The sequence below is a fragment of the Microtus ochrogaster genome, chromosome 26 (assembly GCF_000317375.1).
Source record: "Microtus ochrogaster isolate Prairie Vole_2 chromosome 26, MicOch1.0, whole genome shotgun sequence".
NCBI lineage: Eukaryota > Metazoa > Chordata > Mammalia > Rodentia > Cricetidae > Microtus > Microtus ochrogaster.
In genome coordinates this window covers 712,139-735,793 of record NC_022025.1, presented here as the reverse complement: position 1 = coordinate 735,793, position 23,655 = coordinate 712,139, and the positions used below count along the sequence as shown (strand labels likewise).

General features: G+C 41.7%; 1 protein-coding gene across 16 annotated transcripts in view; it reads right to left on the bottom strand.

Annotated features, from left to right (window-relative positions):
* The window catches only part of Adam22 (ADAM metallopeptidase domain 22), a 229,466-nt gene that overhangs the window by 108,251 nt on the left and 97,560 nt on the right, over positions 1 to 23,655 (bottom strand). For all 16 annotated transcript variants that reach the window (XM_026784638.1, XM_026784643.1, XM_026784640.1 and 13 more), the window contains exon 4: positions 14,465 to 14,531. In XM_026784638.1, the coding sequence (XP_026640439.1) occupies positions 14,465 to 14,531 (67 nt within the window). The remainder of the gene's footprint in view (positions 1 to 14,464; positions 14,532 to 23,655) is intronic.

Here is a 23,655-nt window from a genome sequence, read left to right as displayed (position 1 = left end):
GGCTGGAACTAATGGGTCAGGCAGTGATTAAAAGAATACAGTTTCCGTGTAATTATTTCGGGGCATAAGCTAAGCTAGCCGTGTGGGCGGCTGGGTGCCAGGGGAGGCAGCCCTGCCGCTCTTATTTCAACACTGTCAAAATGGACTTTCCATCCACACTGTTGGAGGTCACGAGAAACAGCCACGCTTCCAGCATGTGAGCAAGTTTAGTCCTTATTTTATCATCCGTGGACACAAACTAGTATGCGTTCTAGGCATGCATGCTATGCCAAAGACTTGCTGTAAGCAAAGTGAAAATCCCTGGCTGACCTGCTGCCTGTGTCGTAAGCAGCAAGCATGGGCAAATCCACGACAGATGCGGCCTCCCTCTGGAGCTCTGCATTAACTAACAGTGCTCCTCCCACGGCCCAAGTTCTGTTTACCTCTGTGCATCGTCTTGTATATCAGAAAAGGAGAATGAAGCGCACAGGCGGCAGTAAATCCACAACCCACATACTAACTGGTACAAGGAGAAGCAGTCCACCTAGCCGTGACAATATCGGCAGCGCAGGGGCTTTTCCGCTTGCAATCTACAGATCGGCCTTGAGGCCTCATCTGTGAACACTACCGAAGACATTTTAAAACTTTTACTTAGTGAGAAAGGTAGTGTGTGACCTCAAAACAGACCTTATTTAAAGGACTGTGATGTGGTAAACCTCGGATCCGTCAAGCCAGCACTCAGCATTCCAGCGTCAGCTGCAGCCACGCTATAAAGATGGCTGGGAGAGGAGTAACAGATGTGTGGATCCATATGCACCCCCGCTCCGGTCCACTCGCTCCAGTCTGGCTGTCCACCCGCTCCAGTCTGGCTGTCCACCCGCTCCAGTCTCGCTGTCCACCCGCTGCAGTCTCGCTGTCCACCCGCTCCAGTCTCGCTGTCCACCCGCTCCAGTCTCGCTGTCCACCCGCTCCAGTCTCGCTGTCCACCCGCTCCAGTCTCGCTGTCCACTCCCTCCAGTCTCGCCGTTCTAGCTATCCACCCGCTTCAGTCTCTCTTTCTGTTCACTTGTTACAAGATCCCACATCAAGGCCTCCGGCCTCGGAACATACTCATCCTACTGCCAGAAAACGTTCTGTTCCCACTTCACCTGCCAGTTATGCAAACTTCGGAGGTTGCACCATTTCATGAAGAGGGCCGTGGAACCGAAGAGCAGTTTAGTGGGAGAGGATTTGCATGACAAGCTCAAGGAGGGTCCTGAATTTCATTTTCTGTCCTGAAGAATTAAAATATCTTTCTCGAGCCACCAGCTAGATCAAATCTACCACAAATGCCCTCCCAGCAGCATGAGCTTCATTCTAACTTATTAGTTATATAATTTGCAGGAGTTAGTGGTAACTAGCTGAACAGTTTCTGTAGCTCCTTAGAGACAAGCGTTACAAGGGCGAGAACTGAGTTTACACATGAACCGCAGCACTTACTCTCTTCGTGTTACTGGATGAGTAAGGATTGCAAACAAATGGTATACCTGAGAAATCGGGCTTCTTTCCACTCTGCATGACTTCCCATTGCTAGTTTCTAGTGTTCTAGCCTCTAAAACTCTACATCTGAGCATTTGAGAGTTTCCTGTCACAACCACCAACTGTCAATATCTGCATCTAACTCCTTTCTTATGCCATTGATGCAAGACTTCTGTGAAAAATATCAGCTGGACCCCTCATAGGTTACTGTCTAAAATGTCTATAAACATTCAAACCACTCGATGCCTAGGATCCTGATTCTCTGAACTTTACTATGTGTTTTTATTTTTATAGTAATATTCACTGGAAAGCAAGGACTTTTAATAATGAACAAGAAAATAACTATACTTAGAACAACACCAAGAGAATAATTGTGTGTGTGCGCGCGTGTGTGTTTGTGCATGCCCTCACACATGCGCGTTTCAAGCTGCTGAAACAACTTCCTGTTTAATTATAATTACTCTAACAGTGCACTCTGATACAAAAAGAAATTGCCAAGAGTATATTTGAAAAGGCATTACATAATGAAAAGGCTGGTTTCAGAATTAAAATAGAAAAGGTCTTCTACTGTAATTAGTTCTATACACAAAACACAATTAGTGCCACTTTGCTTTTTAAATATTTTTCGCTGAAAATGTTTCAAAGATAAGATCTTAATGTTATCTATCTCTAGAGATAAGATCTCGAATGTTGACTAACGGCAGAATTCTTTGGATACTTAGCTGGGCAAACAGAAACGTTACACTAGAAAGAAAATAAGGGGGCTTTCTACTACTCAGCTTACAAGCAAAGCTCGAGGACAGAACTCATGGGGACAGCAGCTGTCACTTTATTTCTCTGTAGCCCCAGCACTGGGGCCTGACCTGGATCAGCTCGTGATGAGCCAAGAGATTTTCCTTAGGCTACAGCGTGAAGACGACTCGTAATCTTTATAAAACCACTAAGGAGGTGGTGCATTATCTGTGATGAGAAACTGAGGGCAACCTTCGGCCCAAAAGGAAAGGAAACTTACTTACTCCTCAAAGAACTCTTTTTCCCATAATTCAAAGAGAATCAAATCATGAAGATTTGATTCCAAGACCTTCCTGAACCACGCTGATTGCAACCATGCTGGTAGAGGAGCATATGTTTGCATAAGTCTGCCAGAGAGGAAATGCATGGCCCATCAAGCTCTCAGAGGAGATGAGCGATTCACAAACGCCTGGTAGTGAACAAAAACACGGTTAGCAGAAGACCTGGAACAGTCATGTGTGCCTGAGGACGGAGCAAACATCTTCTCTGTTTGTTTACGAGATTGTGTAGCTCCTTTGTGTGTTGAAAAGAAGGGAGAGGAGAGGAAGGGGGGATGGACACTTTAATGACTTTGGCAAGGATATAATCAAATCTCTTCGAGTTTTTGGCAAGATGATGATATGTTTCAGCTTCATTACTCTTGCTCATAAAATTTCACATTTTCTCCAGATGCAGATAAACGCATGTGTAGGCACAAGATGGGCATGAGGACAGAGCATGTGCTTGCCATGTGCAAGGCCGAAACATACTTCAGACATAATGGCGTGGAAGCCACTATGTTCCCCGGTAGGGAACAATGCACAATTTAACTTCTGTAGAGAATAAAGAGGGGCTAAAAATAACTGCAAGAACAAATGGTTGAGACTATCGGCACCCTTTAGAGGGACTTGGTCTTCTCTGAAAGAATGGGACTTTTCTATTGGAGTAATTGAGACTCATCTGAACTAATCCCATCCCCACATCACAGCACATTAAACACAACCACCAAAGGAGGTGTTGCTGAAGAGTTGGAGTACAAAGATTCACATTCTAATTCCTCTGCTATTATGATTGTCTCCAGAGATCCCAGACTGTGCTGGATAAGAACATCCATTCTAGTCCCAGACTTCTTGACCCCAAATTCTTGGGCCAGTAAGTTCAACCCTCTGTGCCTCAGTTTCTGCATATGAAAATTGAGGCTAACAAAGAAAAGATTGCTTAGTAGGTGTGTGAAATGAGTCTGCTGGTGTCCAGGACATAGGAAACACTTACTCTTGTTACTGCTTCAACTCTGGTATTTTATCACTCTGCAGCCCAGTTATCAGTATTAGTATCAGGTCAACATATGTTTTGTTTTGTTTTGTTTGGAGTTTTGTTGTTGTTGTTGTTGTTGTTTTAAATCAGTTCTTTTCTGGGCAGTTGGGCCTAGCCAATGAATTAAGCCGAGTTTTCATTTTCCTCACGAGAAAGATAGAAACACAGGTTCATTCTCTTCTCTCCTTCCTCTCTCTTCTCTGTCTCTCTTTGTTTCTCTGTCTCCTCTGTTTCTCTCTCTCTCTCTCTCTCTCTCTCTCTCTCTCTCTCTCTCTCTCCCTTCCCCACCCCCCCCCTCTCTCTCATGTGTGTTGGTGGGGGTGAGACAGAGTCCTAAATGTCCTGGAACTTACTACACAGACCAGGCTGGCCTCAAAATCACTCTCTAGGTTTGTGTGCAGGGCCACCGAGTCCTCAACCCGCACTGGCTCAGGTTCGGAGGCTGTGTGTGCAGGAGACCTGAAAGAATGAGGGTCAAAATGAAAAGGTCAAAAGGCAAGCCTGGGTCTGGACCTCGAGGGACAGAGAGATGGTATTACTGAGATCCATCATGCTTTGCGATCTGAGGTCTGGGGGCAGGGCGGTTCTGCACGGCACCTGCTCCCTAAAGTGACCAGATGTCCACCCATGTCAACATGCAGTCTAAAGTCAATATTATGAAGATAGGAACTCTGTAAAAATGTATAAAAATGTAAGTATTAATTTATAAAATATAAAATGTGGGGAATGTAAAACAAGAACACAATCTTTTTTTTCCTCAAAGGTCTTACTATGTAGCCCTGTATGACCTAGAACCCACTTTGTAGACCAGGCTGGCCCCAAATCAGAGATCTACCTGCCTCTGTCATCTGGGTGCTGGAATTTATGACATGTTCCACCACATCCGGCCTAATCATCATACATTTTAAAACCAATGAAAATAGGTGTTTCATTTACAAGAGAAAATATGGTACCAGTAGACGTATTAAGGATTTGTATTCATTAGAAAAAGCCATTAAGTCTCCCAAGAAATTAACATTAAACAACTGACCTCAAACTTACCCATAAAATAAGACTTAGTTTGAAGTCTGAATTAGCAGAAAGCCAATTAAAGTAACTCTTTCTATTGGATACCAATATATGGCAATTATGAGCGAATAAAAATCAGTGCCCCAAGATTCTAGTACATTGACATCCAAACTGTTTAGTCCAGCTGTTTACTTTTATGGAAGATTTAAAATACCTATGGAAAACACCATTTTGCACTAGCAACAACAAAAACTGAGTTATCCTTCTAACTCAGTTCACTAGTTCAAGTGACAGAGTTTTAAAATTGGCATCAGTTCAAACCCAATAGATGCAAAGGACAGGGTTTCCAGTACTGGCCCGACCTGCAATTACAAGTGATTTCTAAATAAGAAGATATTGGAACTGAACCCCACTACCACCTATGAAGTTCAATTCAATTATTTATTAAATGGTCATAGGTTAAAGCTTCTTTCCACCTGTCTTTTAGAAAGTCTCGATCTCATTCTTATGTGGTTATCTTGAGGACACACACACACACACAGAGATACACACAGTCATATATAATGACGGTGTAGCGATACACACCTGCAACCCCAGCACTTGGAAGATGAAGGCAGTCCGAGTCGACATTTAAGACCAGCCTCAAGTACATACTGGGTTCAAGGCCTGCCTGAGCTACATGAGCCTCAGTTTTAAAAACAACAAAAATAAAACGTTTTCTTAGGCGCCAATTGTGGTAGCTCATGCTTGCAATCTCATCAGTTGGGAGCAGAGGAAACTGACGACTAAGAGTATGAGATCAGCTTGGGCTACATAGAGTGAGGTTCAGGTTACTATGAGGAAGAACTTGATAGAGAGCAGAGGACGGAAGACTTGAAGGGAGGAAAGGGGAAAATGGTGCAATTACATTTTAATATTGACAGTTGAAAAAAAAATACCTTAAAAGAAAAAAGCTAGGTAGTGGCACACACCTTTAATCCCAGCACTCGAGAGGTAGAGGTAGGCAGATCCCTGAGTTTGAGATTAGCATAGTCTACAGAGTGAGTTCCAGGACAGTCAGGGCTACACAGAGATCCCTGTCTCAAAAAAAAAAAAAAAACCAACAGCAACTTTCAAAGGGGAGGGATGTTTAGACAGGGACAGGGATAAAAAACTATGGCAGAAAGGGTATTGGGGAAGGGATAACAGGAATATTTTTTTAAGTCATATACTATTTTATAAGCTCCCTGAATATATAGGTATCCATATGAGTGATTTCATTGAACTTAACCCACACAGGGGATAGAATGCAGCTCCCGGAAGCCACAGATTACCAAGTAAAAAGCCCAGTGCCAGGTGTGGGCTATCTCTCTTTAAACTGTTGGTCAGAGCTGTCCCCCACACTGCCAAAACAATACAGGCTATTGCCACTGTCCTTGGTTGCCCACCAGAACTTGATGATAAGACCCTATTTCCTGATGGGTAGATTTCATAAAACTGGAAGATGCCACATAGGCTGATGAGCCAAAATGTCTTCAAGAGACTAATCCAGCTGTAAAGCCTGTGAATTACAATAATAATTGGGTGCAACAGGGGCATGGATGTTATTGGGTTAATCAACAACTTTCTGCTTGGCTTAAGGCTTGTTCCACAAAAAGGAAATGTGTGCCTGGTTTGTAACTCTTGCCAAGAACCCATAGTTGAGTAGAACACAGATGCCAGGGATAACTTACTATTATTATTGTGCTAAATGGACACAGCATTCAACTGCTGTCTAAATTTTTATTTCTATGTTCATAGACCGGTCAACTGTTCAGTCCTTATCAGATTTCCTCTGTGCAAGAGATTGCTGTTAAAATATAAACTTATAACTGATCAAGTATCCATGAAGTACCCAGCCACAAATGGGCTGTAGTTGGCCTTCTCTTTGGGCTGCCAACCAGCTCCTGAATAAAGACACAGAGACTTATTAATAATTACGAATATTCAGCCTTAGCTTACATTTGTCCCACTATATCTTTTTAACTTAAATTAGCCTACTTCTATTCATCTACACTTTGCCTTGCAGCTTTTATCTTTCTTTCATCCTGTATGTCCTGCTTTCTTGCTTCCCCCACGTGCAGCTGTCTGGCCCCTAGCGTCTCAGTGATGGCTCTTTTTCTTTCTTCTTCTGAACCTAAATTTCTCCTCCTACTGACTCTCCCTGCCCAGAACTTCCACCTATATCTCCTCCCTCGCTATTGGCCATTCAGCTTTTTATTAGACCAATCAAGTGTCTTAGGCAGGCAAGGCAAAACAGCAACACATCTTTACATAGTTAAACAAATGCAACTCATCTTTCAATAGTTAAACAAATATTCCCCAAAAATGGACCACCAACATCATGTCCCACACCCACACAAAGCTCAGGGACCATTGAAAAAGAGAGCACAGAAAGATTGTAAGAGCTATCGGAAGACCAGAATTAAGCAGTGTCTTCTGTATAACAGGACCACTGCATTCATGACCCCACAGCAGCTGAGCTTGTCCGCACCAGACTGCATAAGATCAAGCCAGGTAACATTCCAGCACAGAGGAGGGAGGGGTTCCGGAGCCCCACCCCTAACAGGAGCTATTAACAACTGATGACTTCTAAAGGGAGAATCAGGTTTTTTTTAAAGAGTGTGGCCCCTGGTAGGTTGATCATGCTCTATTAGATGGTCTCACAGCCAATGAGTATGAAATTTGAGAAGGTACATAGAAAAAAGAGGACACAAAGTTGGGGGTGGGTCAGGAGGTTGAGGGTGGGTCTGGAACAGTTAGGAGGGCAAGCAGAGAATGAACGCAACCAAAATACATTGTGTGACCTTCTCAAAGGATGAATAAAATTACTGCAATGCTTTTTAAAGCAATGCTAGTAGTTAAAGAATCACAAAGTATAACAGAATTAATTCAGCTGGGACATGGAGGAGCAAACCTAAAATTCTAGCATTAGGAGGCAGGGAGGGGCAGGAGGAAAGATTATTAAAGGCTAATTTGATCACACAGTAAGCCAGGCTTAAAAAAATAAAATGATAGCATGGTGGAACCTTTAATTCAGTACTAAGGAGGCAAAAGCTATCAGATCTCTAGGCATCTGAGGCCAGTCTTATGAATATGGTGAGTTCTAGGCTAGCCAAAGCTATATGGTGAGACTCTGTCTCAAAAAGCAAAAATGAAATAAAATAATAAAGTAAAATAAAATAAAAATAATAGAATTTAAAGCTAATATACTCACATCTGATAATCAAATGTTCACCTATAACAAAGATGTATAAACAAACACAAATATTTAAATCACTCTAATCTTATTAACTGGCCAACTTTAAATAAGTCATGGCTAAACTGTCTTAGAGAAGGGACTTGAGAAGAAAGTTTTCTAAGTAACCTTATCCTAAAATTGTATTTATCTGTAGTACCTAGTTTTTATCGATGTAAGTGAGATTTGAGGCTAGCTCTCCATCCCCCAACTCTCCACCTCTCCGTGTGGATCAGAAGTGAGCTCTCAGCTACTGCTCCAGCGCCTCGCCTGACTGCTGCCTTCCTCCCACCACAGGGGCCATGCAATAACCCTGAAAGTGTAAGCAAGTCCCCAGTTAAATCCCTTCTTTTGAAAGTTGCCTTACTTGGTGTCTTCTCACAGCAGTAGGAAGGTACCTGAGACACACACCATGCCTGTACCAGTTCTATTCTGGCAAACACAACTTTGGAGAGGCGTGTTAATGTGCAGGTCTTGACTTGTATCTCCCTCCCGAACTTGACTTCTGCCCTGCAATAAAGGTTCTGTTCTCAGAATTCAAGCTCAGTGCTGACAGCCCTTAACCTAAATCTCTCAGAAAGTGAAGCTACAAAAATAATGTAACTATAGAGTCTAACACATGGTAGCTGCAGTTGCCAAATACTACATCGGGGAATGTTTGTCATCATTGTTTACACTCTGGTAAAGAATTCTGCTCCAGAGCTGGCGATACAGCTCAGTGGGTAGAGCCCCTCCAAGGACCTAGGATCTTCAGTTGACATTTCCCACCAGCCAGCCTTAAAATGCACATCACTGAATTCCTTTCGCTGCATGGAAGCCTCCCTATCTCCACACAGCCCATGATTTAAGCTTAAGTAACAGCTTCTATAAATAAATTCATTTTTTTATTCCTTTCTAAAACCATCTCCCCAGCCATATGACTCAGTGACTCTTGAGGTAACTAAGCATTATCCAAGAGTCTCTGCAAAAGCTACTTTATTTAGAATTCTAGACAAAAATCATGTGTCTCTCAAATATAAGATACAGTTGTAAGTAAGAGGCATCTTGGAAGAGGAAGGCTGTTGCTCAGTTATTTAAAAATACAGAATAATTAAATAAAAAATGGCTTAGTAAGCTAGGTATGGTGGCATACACACTGCAATTGCAACACTCAAGAGAATATGTCAGGAAAACTGAGTTCAAGGCCAGCCTGAGCTACATAGTAAAGCCTGAAAGTAAGAGGTGAGAGAAGGGAAAGGAGAAGAAGGGGTAACAAAGGAGGGGAGGGGAGAGAAAGGTGGGGAAGGGAGGGAAAGGGAAGAGAGGGGATGGTAGGGATGGAGAGAATAGCCTGGCATACATCAGTTGGCGCCAGCAGCTGCTGCTTGCATTGCACCTCCAAGGTAGCTTCTAAAATCAAAACTACACCAAAAAGCTACTGACAATGGTGAGGATGGCTCTGCTCTAACACATTCAGCAGAAGTCACTAAACACCAAAGCCCAGTTTTTCTTTCCTACTTAATGGCTTACTACTCTTGTTTCATAGACGGAACTGTGAGTCTGTAGGATTAAAGCAGTTTTGAGAATCGATAAGGAAAGTCAGTATCCAAAATAAGCAAAAGCAGATTGACTTCTGGGTGTTGTAGAATATTAAAGATGGGTTACATTTGTTTATGCTGTTTAAAGAATATTTGTTGCAAATATTTGATGCATTCTTTTATGTTGCATTTGTTTAACTCTGTAAAGCTGTCTTACTTTGCCTGTCTAAAATACATGATGGTCTAATAAAGAGCTGAACGACCAACAATTGGGCAGGAGAGAGGACAGGTGGGGCTGGGACAGAGAGAATAAATAGGAGGAGAAATATGGACAGAAAAGATGAAGAACTAAGAAAGGGAGGAGAGGAGGAGGACGTGAGGGTCCAGCCACCCAGATACACAGCAAGCCATGGAGTAAGAAGTCAAGAAAGAAATACAAAAATTGAGAAAGACAAAAGCCCAAAGGCAAAAGGTAGATGGGACAATTTAAGGAAAGATGGCTAGAAAGAAGCCAGGCTATGGCCGGGCATTCATAAGTAAGCCTCCACTTATTTGGGAGCTGGGTGGCGGGCCCCCCAAAAGAGTAAATGAATACAAAACAACCAACTATAGGTGTGTTCATCTTTTCAGCTACAACAAATGTATTTATGAGATGTACTGACCTGACAGTATAATACTTAATCTGCACCTCTTGGAGTGCAAAAGAAACGATTCAAAGGCAGAGGCAGGCGGATCTCTGTGAGTTCGAGGCCAGCCTGGTCTACAAAGGGAGTTCCAGAACAGGCTCCAAAGCTACAGAGAAACCCTGTCTCGAAAAACCAAAAAAAAAAAAAAAAAAACAATTCAAGCACTTTTGTACTATTCAGTTACATGAAACAATTTGAGTGAAATTTTAGTTGCATATAAAAGGATACATGAACTAAAGCTCCTGTCATTTTTTAATAAAAAAGGTAGAAATAATAAAATGTACTCACTAAACAATGACATCTTAGATGAACCAAATTCTATCACTAATGAAAACTGACTTGCTTGATCTAAGAAAGAAGTCTACAACAGTTCATCACACTATAGAATTATTTGTGAAGGGTTTTAGGTTTTGTTTTTTAAATAAAACACCTCAAGAGTATGTCAAAGACACCATTCTTTCAGCACACAGGAAGCTTTTGAATTGCTAGAAGGTTAGATGGGAATTGTGCTTCTTAGAGAGGAATCTAGAAACGGAGATAAGAGAAACATGAAGTGCAATGAAGATGACAGGCAGTCTTCTCCTGGTGCTGCTTAGGTCGTGGGAAAATACAAAGATAGGAAAATATCTGTTGCCCTAACAGTCACCACATTTAAATTTTTTCTGAGTGATTTCCTACCACAGTCCTTATAGTAGCTTTTTCCCCTTGTTTCTAGCATATTCGTTAAAGAAAACAAAAAGATTAGGACTTTAAAGAGGTTTAAAAAAATCTTTATTTTAGGAAGGAAGAAGAACCTGATTTAGGAAAATAAATGCAAAAGGAATTTAGTAGCACAGGTGTCTGCAGGAAGATGGCAGTATGCCAAGAAGGAAATAGTTCATGGGGAGACAGCAAGGTGGCTCTATGGATAACGGCATTTGCTGCCAAGACCCATTACCTGAGTTCAATCCCCAGGACTCCAATGGTGGGGTGACAGAACTGACTCCTTCCTACAAGTCAAATTCTGACCTCCAAACACGCAACCTGGCATGGGGCATGTACATGCACACATGTGCGTATACACACACACACATACACACACACAAGAAATTTTTCATAGCACGCATACCCTTATGGAAGAAAGATGGATGTAGAAAACCCAAGGCTTCCTCTTTGCTCCTGTGTCAACTCCCCTATCTCTTTCCAGAAAGAAGGGCCATTTGAGTTTGCATTAAAATATTTTTAATGAAATTACAATACATTTTGTCAGCCTAAAAGGCTCCTCAAGTGTCACAATAACCTCTCTTGCCATTAAGTACTTTCTCCTCTGACACCTGCTCCCCATCACACAGCATTTTCTGCAATCTTTTTACCCATTCCAGATTTTAACCTTGACCCACACTCCTTTGTATTCTTATCCATCTTTCCCTTGACACTGAGAACCCAATTAAGACTCTGAAGCAATGATTTCTGGAGAAAATCAAATGTACCCAAGTCAATTAGTAGTAACCAGTTAGTTGCCAGCCTAAAGTCAATACTCTCTCTACACGCCTAACCTTAGTATTGAGAACTCTAACACAAAGGCGAGCTGGAATTATTAGATTTAGAAATAACTGTGCTATTAAAATAGACATTCATTGGCCATCACTTTATTATCATTAGAAATAAAACAATTAAAAATACTCGGAAATAATAATGCTAATGAATGGCTATGATCTTTCACTAGAGGTAGATAAACCATAGCTCCACAAAAATGCTTACTTTGCTTTTTGACCCTGAGGAAATCTGTCCCCTCACCCACTGGTACAAGAATGTGATTTTCCATGCCTCACTTAGTGTCTGAAAACCTGTGCTAGGGTTATCTTCCCAAGATGATCACGAAGGGAAAAAGAAGGAGGTGTGTCACCAGCATTGCCCCAAGACAACTGACAACCCAGAAAAACTAAACAAACTTAGTTTAACCCAAGCTGAGAGAAAACCTATATGGTCTTCAGACAAATTACCACTTTAGTTCATGGATTAAAAGCAATGATGTATTGTCGATGTTATTAGAAACCTCCAAAACCAGTTACACATGCATAAAAAAAAGCCTAACAAAATCCATTTCAACTTTTCATGGCCCTCCTATTTTGTGCACTATAGTCTATCTGGTAGATGATCTCTGGCAGATGGCCTGACCATGAAGTTAATCAAGGCTCACACTGTGTCTATATAAGCTCTCTGTAAAGCAGGAAAAGTTATATTAATGATAGCAGGTCACTCCAAGGGTGGAACACATGCACACAAGAGTGCACACAACCAAGTCATCAGCGGTAAATGTTGGTTATCATTATCAGCCCTGGATGCTGGGCCTCTGTAACTGGAAATTTCAGTGACCCAGAATACCACCAGTTCAGTGCAGTTCTAAGACCACATCCTCAAAAAATCCAAACAAACAAACAAACAAAAAACAACAACAGAAACAACAACAAAGTCAAACTTAGAAAGAGCAAACTGTGTGGTCTGGAATCTCTTGCCACCATTCATTTCTTCAGTTTTCCTCTCTTTCATATCCAAAGTTGCTGCTCTCCACTCTCAACACTGAGAACTGCACCCCTACTATATTCTAATTAGCAAGTGCTTTCACATCCTAGGTGCCAGGTCTAGGGGCTCACAGCTGTAATTTCAGCGCTGGAGTATAGATGCGAATTTGAGACTGGCCCAGACTACAGGAATAAGTCTCTTTCTCAAAAAACAAAAATATGAAAAGATATGTGTGTACAAATATTCAATTCATCTTTTAAAGTCCATATGAATTAATATTGGATGTCCTGGGCTAAAATTCCCATGCTGTCACTTCTTAATCTACCTTGGGCAGAATTTAAAACTTACAAGTCTTACTTGTTTACTTCATAAAAGGGAAATAATACATATCTCCAGGGACTGTTGTATTGATTATGAGAGGAAACAAATGTCTCTGGTGTACTATAAATACTTAGATAAGAGCTATCATGATTTATAAAGGAAACCTAACTGGAACACGGGTGTAGACATAGACAAACAATAAAGTCATACTGAACACAAAATGTTACATTTAGAATCTCATTGTTCTTTTTATTGTAAGAGGTACATGTGATTATACATGTGTACATGTGTATGATGTTCATACACATGCACATGTGTGCCTGTGCATGTAAAGGCCAGAGGCCAACGTCAGGATTTTCTATAACATCAGGATCTTCTTTTGAGACTGAGTCTGAGAGGCAATGAACATCGAGCTAACAAACTGGCTAAACCTAGCTGGTCAACCGGCCCGAGGACTCCTCTGTCTCATCTCTGCCTCCGCACTGACGGGGTTCCAAGCGGGTGCTTCCTGCCTGGCTTCCACACAGCTGCCGGGTACCAGAACTCAAGCCCTCACACTGGATGCTAGACATTCTGCTTGACTGAGCTACTGCCATAGCTCGCAGAACTTAGTTTTTAATGGATCAAAAATGCGCAAAAGTTAAAGATGAAACTTTTGTCTCATTAAAAGAATAAAAATAAGTATCTGTTTTGTACATAAAGACTTTTTATAACCTCGGAGGTGAAAGTTATAAAGACAGCTATAAAGGAAAGAACTTTAAAATTAGCATTGTTCAAGATAAAACTGCATGCAATGAAACCTAAATTTGTTAAAGATAATCCACTTGGGTGGATTTTACTTGCTCTAAATATAAAATTGTAATCAACAGTAGAATCAGGACTATGAGAAACTGCATAAAATAAAATGTCATTTCTGCAATAAGTAAACTTATGAAAAGATCAAATAAAGCTGGAGACGAGTTAAAGCACACATAGACAAAACTAAAGAGCCCCGTGCTTTGGTGATCAAACTATAAGTCACGGTGCCGAAAGGACAGCCTCACAGTGAAGATGGTTTTGAGGTGGCTCTGCAGGGCAAGGAGGCAGGTTGGATGTGCAAAGCAACAAGTGCGCTCGACGACCAAGCTCTGCAGCTTGAACAGGATGGATGTCAATAGGCACCGACCTTTAACAAGTCATACATGATTTACATACATCTCTGTGTTAGTATTACACTTTAAAATATTTTATATTAAGATTACAATTTTACCAAAGCAGCAGTGACATTTTCCGTGGGACCGTATTCCTCTCCTGGCATTCATATGCATGCCCTAAATCGAATGCGCCGCACTCGACTTTTTCCAACCACAAGGCAGTGACAAGTGAGCAGAGACCTTCCAGAGACTGACGCTAGGCATGCTTTACGGCACGTAGAACTTCACGTAAGGAGTCCACCTTCCGGAGACAGACTGCGAGGCATGCTTTACGGCAGACAGAATTTCACGTAAGGAGTCCAGCTCAGTTGGTAGAATGCATGTTCGGCAAGCACAGTCCTGGGTCCCAAACTCAGTGTTTAGAAAGATTGCTCCCAAAGGAAGGAAATTCTCACTTACTTTGTTTTCCACGACCTTGCCTCCACGTTCAATGTGTCTCTCTACATAACCAGAGGACAGCAACTCACTACAATGAAAAAGAGATGGCAATTAAGGATACATACTGCCGCTGAGGTTGCCGAGCACACTCTCCGGGCCCCGGGTTTGAGTCCCAGTACTTCAGGGGCGGGGGAGGGGTAGCTTTAAATATACATCACATTTGTAACTTTGCATCAGCTTCACACATATCTACTTTAACAATTCTTTAATTCACACTTTTAAAACAAAATCAACACTTTGCAGAGAGGGAAGAGGAAGGAAGGAGGCAGCAAGGAGGAAATATGCTAGACAGCTAGTGCTTCTACAAGGAAAGAGAGAAAACCGAACCGCCTCCACCACCTGTTAGCCCACGGCAGAGCACAGCCGATTCCCCCACTCCGCACCCAGGCTAGGAAACTGTAACAACACCAGTATTTTTTTTTAAAGATATTTTAGTCATGTTTTTTTACTCTAGCTTTCTTACTACTCGTATCTTACCAGATGGGTCATGTATGCTACTTTTTTTCTTATAAATTATTAGTTCCTATCACACACAGAAAAAGAAAAGGAATGGATAAAGTGTTGCCAAGATGGAGCAGCAGGTAAAGTCCTGACAGCTGCCCAGCTGCCCAGCCTGACGACCTGACGTCAGTCCCTGGGACTCACATCGTGGAAGGACAACTACCTCTCCCAAGTTGTCACATGCACACTGACACCCAAGCACCACATTTACAGGCGCGCGCACACACACACACACACACACACACACACACACAAATAAAAACAAAGAAATGAAAAGTAAAGCCTCATCAACATTTTGAAGCTATTCTTAAAGTCTTCTAAACAATCTTCTTGCGTGAGTGGATGCTCACCTAATTAGATACTTATCTATTTACTTACTTTAGACAATGTGTATTGGTTTTTTGCCTAAATGCATGTCTGTGTACCACACTCATGAACTGTGCATGGAGGCCAGAAGAGAATGTACGATATCAAGGAACTGGAGTTAGAGATGGTTGAGACCCACATGTGGGTGCTGGGGATTGAACCCAGGTCCTTTACAAGAGCAGACAGTCCTCTCAACTGCTGCACCACCTTGCATAAGAAAACTACTACTGAAGGTTCCTAAAATATACACCTGCACATAATGAATTTAAGTGGAGATATATAATGGGGGAGAGAATAAGCCAAATAGACATCACATGCCACCAAATTAAATCCCCAGTACCAGAAATGGGATACAACGCTTTCAGTCATTGTCAAAGGGGTCCATAAGCACCCCTAAGACATCACAGACTATTGGCACTGCTGCTGGTTGCCCTCGCAAAGCCACTGCTGAAGGCAGCACGTATGCATGTATTTGAACATGGAGGAACTAAGGTTGGGCTCTCCTAGAAGCTTCATCCCTTGTGACTAGCATTCACAGTGCTGGAGAAAAATAAGAGGAGAAAAGTCATCATCAGTTTCACCCGGCAACAAACTGATTTTTTTTCTCTCCCAGAAGTTATCAATTACATATAGCTTCTTTGTTAGACGTGGGACTCTGCGTCCACTTCCATTCTCAGTACTGAGATTTTCTCTGGCTAGAACTTGTCGAGGTCTTGTGCATGCTATGGCAGGCAATCTCTATGAGCTCATGCGTGCATGAGGCCTATTGTGTCTGGAGAATACCGTTTCCTTGGAATCATCCATTACTTCCGGCTCTTACAATCTTTTCACCTTTCTTTTCTATAGATCCCTGAGCCTTGAGAGAAAGGCAGGGAGAGACATCGCATTTAGCGCTAGTGCTCCTACGTCTCTCACTGTACATATAGCCCAGTGATGGGTCTCTGTGTTACTTATCTACTGCAAGAAGAAGCTTCTCTGCTGAGGACTGAGCAATGCACTGGTCCACAGGTATCACAATACATCTTTAGGAGTCATTTCACAGTTATACACCTTTAGCGGAATAATAGTAGGTTTACTAGATAGGTTCACGGCCTAGCTAGTCTTAGGTTCCTGGCCTCATTAACAGTGTCAGGGATGGATTCCATCTCACTGAACTAGCCTCAAATCAAGTTTTAAAATGGTTAGTTACCCTCCTAACATTTGTGCCACTATTGTACTGGTCACAAACCGCCTGTCTCTTCAGCCCAGAGTTGCGGTTACAGGCAACCTTGTCCTTGTAGCACGTGTACAGCCAATCCTTTTCCCACTGCACCATCTTCCCGGGTCCAAAAAGGTCTTTAGATATTTTAAAGCACTTAAATATAAATAAAATTACCATGAATAACTAAAAAGAATACATGAGGCTATAAATTTTTAATGCCACTCTATTTATACACGCTGAGCCAACTTTTTCAAAATCTTCTAAAAATGGTTTAATGAATCATCAAGTCAAGTTGTCCCAACTTCAAACCTCTGATCCCATGGCCCGTTATGAGCACATGGCCCGTCATCATGAGCACCATGCCTACAGTTGTTTGAAATGTAAACTAAATGTACAAGTAAGTGCTACATTAAAGCATACCTACAGTGTTGCAGAATCTATGACTATACACTCAGGAAACTAAAGTCCAAGTGTCATTTACTTTTGAGAATGTATATTTATATTTCCCCTTCACCTGTCATGTATGAGTGTTTGAGAGAGACGTGTGTGTGTGTGTGTGTGTGTGTGTGTGTGTGTGTGTGTACACATGTGTGTGGGCACATGAAGTTCATCAGTTTGTCTAGTGTTGCGGGCCAGTGAGCTCCTAGGATCCACTTTTCTCTGCCCCCCTACAGGAATACACAGCCATGTCTGGCTTCTTATGTGGGTACTGGGGGCTCAAACTCGGGTCCTAGCAGAGAAGGCAGACGCAGCACGAGAGAAGCAGTATGCAGAACCTCGTATGCCTCAGAAAGAGCTTGTGTGCTCCCTCTCCCCAGCTCACTCTCTATTCTAAGTCTGCGAACCTCTCTGCCCCTGGATGTTCGCTCTGTGTTTACACTTATTTATCTTTGGTTTAAAGGTTAATCTGTTCATCTGTTCTACCTCTGAGGCAGCTCTCTCAGTAGCAAGCCTGGAAGCTGCCACTGACCACATCAGGATACTTACAGGGCTGGTCCACCCACAGCACCACTGAGACTAAGGGCACTTTGTTTTCTAAAATTTATTGTAGTTCCTATATGTGTACGGGTATTTTGCCTACAGGTATGTCTGTGTACCACAGGTGTGCCTGGTGCCTACAGAGGCCAGAAGAGGGCATCGTAGTCACCAGAGCTAGAGTTACAAACTGTTGTGGGCTGCCATGTGGGTATTTAGAATTGAATCCAGGGTTCCTGGAAGAGCAGCCAGTGCTCTAACCAATGAGCCATCACTCCAGCCCCAAGAGAATTTTTAACTTTCTGCTCTGTCATCAATCAGTATAATGGTTGGGCTGTTCTCTTAATCAGCTCCTCTAATGGCCCTAATGTAGCTGCTGCAATTTCTAAGAACCTCATGAAGACAAATATATCCCAAGACTTAACAGAATGAAAGAGGGAGGGGGAAGGAGGGAGGAATGGCTAGCCTATAGTCCACGCTTCTTTAAAGGTAAACAAATGTTTTTACAAAATTTAGATTTAATCTCCTCAGACATCTTTTCCAGAATTGCGTTATATGGCCACACCTAGGTCAATCCTTTGACAAGGACATTAATCACTGAATACTCTAGAGTCTTCTTCGGGGAACAGGAATCAGGGGGAAAGGGCAGCAGAAAGAATAACTGTCGCATAGACAACAGCAGCAGCCTTTCTACTTCTTTTTTTAGGTATGTTAAATATTTCACACATTTCTAAGTGTTTTGGACAAAATGGTAATCTATGTAGTGCAGACTTACCTCAGATAAAACAGGGGACTGCAACAGCATCCACACCACACTTGGTTAACTCAGCCTGTGTCCCAAACAGGATAGGTTCTGGCCAGAATTCTACATGGAGCTCTCCCTTGGCTTTGATACTATATGACACATCTTCCCCGGAAATGGGGCGGGGGTGGGACACTATGCCATAGAGGCAATGTTATTAACATAACCAGCCAGGTTCCAGCTCTTGGGAATCTGAGCTAGCAAATTCTGGGAAGAGGGAGGTGCATATCTTTATGCAACTGATAAAGGACATTGAAGCTGGTCTCTAGAAGAACACAGTGGCCATCTTTAGGATAGTCTTTGGGAGAACAATAGGGGCAGCAGTAGTAATAATTATTGTAATTTCTTAAAAACAGTTAAGTATTCTAGATTTTCAATTTTTTTTTTTTTTTTTGTTTTTCGAGACAGGGTTTCTCTGTGGTTTTGGACGGGTTCTCTGTGGTTTTGGAGCCTGTCCTGGAACTAGCTCTTGTAGACCAGGCTGGTCTCGAACTCACAGAGATCCGCCTGCCTCTGCCTCCTGAGTGCTGGGATTAAAGGCGTGCGCCACCACCGCCCGGCCTAGATTTTCAAATTTCAAGGGAACATTTTCATTCGAATTATAAAATCCAGGTGGGAAGACACCATGAATCACAAGGAGAGTGATTACAGAAAAGATAAAGCCCTCCGCTCAGGAACCGTGTAGCCATTCCAATCAAGCACCCACAGCTACACCACTACAAGGGAAGGCCCCTTGTAATTTACACCAGAAACAGTGTGTGCAATTCCGTTTTGTTTGTCCGTAGTTTATGAAAGTATGCCAAGTATTCTTATTTTAATGATTGGACTGGAAAACCATCCATTAAGGATGTCATTGTGCCTTCTACTGAAACATAAAATAGTACTTATTGCCATCAACAGGGACTAAGTACACTTTCATAAAGTCTCACGAAACAGAAATAATCAAAATTATCTTGTCTTTTTCTTCAGAACATTGTTGTTTATTTATTATAAGGCAAAGCTCTACTTGGATCACTGTAAACATAGGAAATGAGATGGTCTCCATTGCATAGAGAAAATGCTGTCTTACCAGAAATGTACTAAGAAAAGTTCATTCATGCGGACAGCTTACTTAACACCTTGTATATGGGTGCTTCTTTATGAACTTTAAAAGATAAGACCAATTTTTAAAGTTAGGAATGTATTGTGAATGCTACTTCTCTTTTCACTGGCATGGTATAATAAGCCTAGAACAGTAAAACCAATACAACCTACGTGCGTTCAGTCAACACAGAACATGGTGGCCCATATCTGTAATCTAGGTATCCACGAAGTCAAGGCAGAATTGCTGCATGTTTAAGATCAGCCTGAACTAACAAAGGAAAACCTTGTCTCGAAGAACTAAACAACAGCAAACATTTTCTGTCAATAATGACTTGTTTTGTTTGCTGGAAACTATCATGAACCAAAAGTAGCTTGTATAATACAAAAATTGGGGAGCTGAGACCCAGTATTTGATCTTCCATCTGCCCGCTGCTATTTACTGGCTATGTAACTTTGGATAAATCAGTTAATCTTTATGAATATAATTTGTCCATGATTAAAATGGAGACTATAAATTTGATATGATAGTAAGCCTGCCTCTAAGTAATTTCACATGACTTTGATAATCTTGATTTCAACCAAACCACTACCTATTCACTAATTTGTATCTACAAATCTTTCTCTAGAATTCCCTGGTGAAATTTTTTATTATTTTTATTTTTTTTAGATTTATTTATTTTATTTGTATAAGGATTTTGCCTCCATGTATGTCTATGTGCCACGTGCAAGCCAGGTGCCCATGGAGGTCAGAAGAGAGCATCAAATGCCCTGAAACTGGAATACGGATGGTTGTGAGCCACCGCGTGGGTGCTGGCAGTTGAACCTAAGTACTTTGCAGAACAAGGGCTCTACCTACTCCATAAGTACTTCCCCTTGAATGCTGGCTCTTTTTCTGGGTCGGGCCACCACTTTGTCAGGTTCTACCTGCCCTCTTTGTGGTTGTGATATGCATATCATCATTGTTCTTGCCTACTGAATTTTCCGACTATGTCTGTAAAAACTAGAAACCATGTGGAGACCAGCCCTTACTATTCTTCTTCTTCTCCCTGCTACTTCTTCTACTTCTTCCCCTTCCTCTCCTTCTTTTTTCTTCTCCCTATTCTTCCCCTTGTTCTTCCTCTCCTCAGCACCCCCTTTCACTTCACCTTCTCCCCTCACATGAAAAAAATATAGAATATGCAGAGGTAACGTATCTGAGTTAATTTTTTTACCCTCAGATCCTCGCCTGCCATAGACATCCAGTTCTGAGCCCTGAAGGGGTACTGAGGTTGGTACTCAAGGCCCCTGGTCTATATCCAGCCCCTTATTGGGGTTTTTTAACCACTGAAGCTACCTATGATTTTTCATTGCCGTTCACCTCTGTCTTGTCCAGTTAAACTGCTTGTGTTCTTTGATCTCAGGAAAATCATCCACTTGCACATACTTCAAACTTTCCAATGCCCCCTTTCTCATCTGTATTATGTTATACTTTTTTACAGTGAAACTTCAACCATGTTAAATTTAACTCATCTGCCAAAGCCTTGCACTTCGCCACGGCATCCGAGTGACCGTTGGTTCCATTCATGACCAGAGTTACCAGTCGGTCCCTCAGCAGAACACGTAATGCCCAGAGCCCTTTACATCTTTTAGTCTCTTTACTATGAGAAGATCCTCCCGTATTCGTCTCTCCTCAAATCTTCAAGGTAGTCATGGTGAATCCCTGATGACATTTCCAGTCTACTTTACACCCCTGTTCTTTGACAGTGTTTGCTAGAATTCAAACACATAGCTCTCCTAAGCAACAATCAACTGTGTGCCCAAAGTGTGTCCTAGCAATAGCTTTAGGATGACAAAAACATGCAGACATCACCGCATCCAAGTTATCATATTAACAAAGCCATGCACGGAAGAACTCAGAGTCTTATATGTTTTTGAAGTTCTACACTAGGAAGGACACACCACTTCCAGTATGCTAATTTAACATGCATAAGAAACAAACGAACAATCTGGCTTGGCCACCATTTTGAAAGGAACGGCCTCAGGACAACTACCTAACCTCAGGTGCTGTCCCTAAAATGTGACCACAAGACTGAGATTAAGAATATGAAGACTCTTAACTAAAACCTCAGAAAGACTTTAGTCTGTTTTCTCAAGACCATATATCAATAGAAAAGCCTTTCCAAGACTCCTAAGAGCCTGCTTACTCCCCTAAACAAGCAAATTCCTAGGGATCCCTGTTCAGTGATAGAGATAAAATCCAGGCCATCATACATGCAAAACAAGGGCTGTCCCATTACATCCCCAGCTCTATGAGGATCTTAAAGGTATGATTCATAGATATGATCAAATAAATGAAATGCTAATAAGAATCTTGAAGACATTGTCCCACAGAGCCTTGCTTGCAGCCCAAAGTGGAGAGGGGCTATCTTAAAAACATTTATAAATATATTTTGACTAATGGGGGTAAATTCAAATAAGATTCACATTAATTTCACCAAATTAAGAGTAGTATTTCTAGAATGCTAGCTAAGATAAAAAAGCAAAGTCATTTTAATTGTTTATAGTCAGAAGTTGGGCCTGGAAAGATACTTAAGCTAAAACGTAGGCCATTTCATATATATATGTATATATGAAGGTGTTCAGAGAGGGAGGCTAAGACCACCAAGAACCATTCCCAAGAAAGAAACAAACCCCTAATTAATCATCCCCAGCCAAGCATGGTGATGCACGTCCCTATTTACAGCCCTTAAGAGGCTGAGGCAAGAGGTCTAAGTTGAAGCCAGCTAGGGTTATGTATTAAGACGCCTCCAAGACAAGTAGGAAATATCAACGACCAAATAAAATACATTCTCCTTTACCAAAGCGGGAGAACCAGGTGACACACCTGGCTCAGGGCCACATGTTTTCTGGATCAGTGGCTTCTTGGTAGGTCCCATCTGTACCCATTTGGACAGCGCTGTCTTTTACGGTCATCCTGTCCTTCTCTATCTTCAGCTTATATGGAATAAATAACTTACATTTTAGGCCCAATGCTTATACCTGTTACCCTTAGAAGCCCTCCTGATGCTGAGACCTGATTGAGACGCTGAGACTCTGACCCTTGAAGTTTCTCTTGATGCTTTAATGGAGCAAAGAATTCCGTACCTCTTGCATAAGTGAAAATACAAATACTTTATGGCCAGCAGAAGTTATTGATTAAAAATGGCTATTTTCATGGCCACTCCACTCTTAATGGAGTATAGATCATCTGTCCCTTCCTCCTATATCTGAGCTGGCTCTTATGTAATATGAAAATAGTGATCCTATGTATCATCTGTGACCCAATGCTTCTAATATATATATATGTATATATACATATATATAATAATCTATACATATGACAGAGAGAAACCTCTTTTTTGAATCATAGCAATATGTTGTCAAGAAGCCCAAACAGCATGAGGAAACAAATCATGTCCCTAACCAACAGCAATACCTGAATTCCCAGTCAACACTGGCACTAATTTCTTTTCTTTCTTTCCTTCCCTCCTTCCTTTTCTCAAGTATAACTTTCATTTTATTTTTCCAGGGCGCTCTTTTCTTCTGGCCTTAGAAAGCCACTTCTCTACATGGACTTTAGCAAAGGCTGTGGTGCAGCACCAAGGTCTAAACCATGGTGAGGGTGTTCAATCTTTTCAGGCTTCACGAGATCAAGTCCTGACTACCTGGTTACGAATGGCACAGCTTACACAGTAATGCATCTTGACATAGAATTTAGGAAGCACACAAGCATTGAAGACACTTGCTTCAGAAATGTCCCTGACAGCAGCAACCTCTACGATGTTCCAAATGATGAACTTCTTAGTGGCCTTGTCCTTGGGCATGCACCAGGCACAGTCTGCACAGAGATTTGGCTACACATGGTCTCAGCCCTTTTTTGGCATGACTGTTCTTTCTTTTATCCTTTCCTCTTCTTTCCTTTTTAATTTTTGTGGCCAAGGTCATTTGGAATCTAGAAACACTATTGGATTCTAGAAACACTAGTGTCCCAGCTAGCATAAAACCTATCTGTACAGTCCAAGCACAGAAGTATGCAAAATAATAAATCTATCTGTACAGTTCATGCATAGAACCATGCAACTAATAAACCTATTTGTATAATCCATACACAGAAGTATGCAAATAATAAACCTATCTGTACAGGCCATACACGGAAGTATGCAAATAATAAACCTATCTGTACAGTCCATACACGGAAGTATGCAA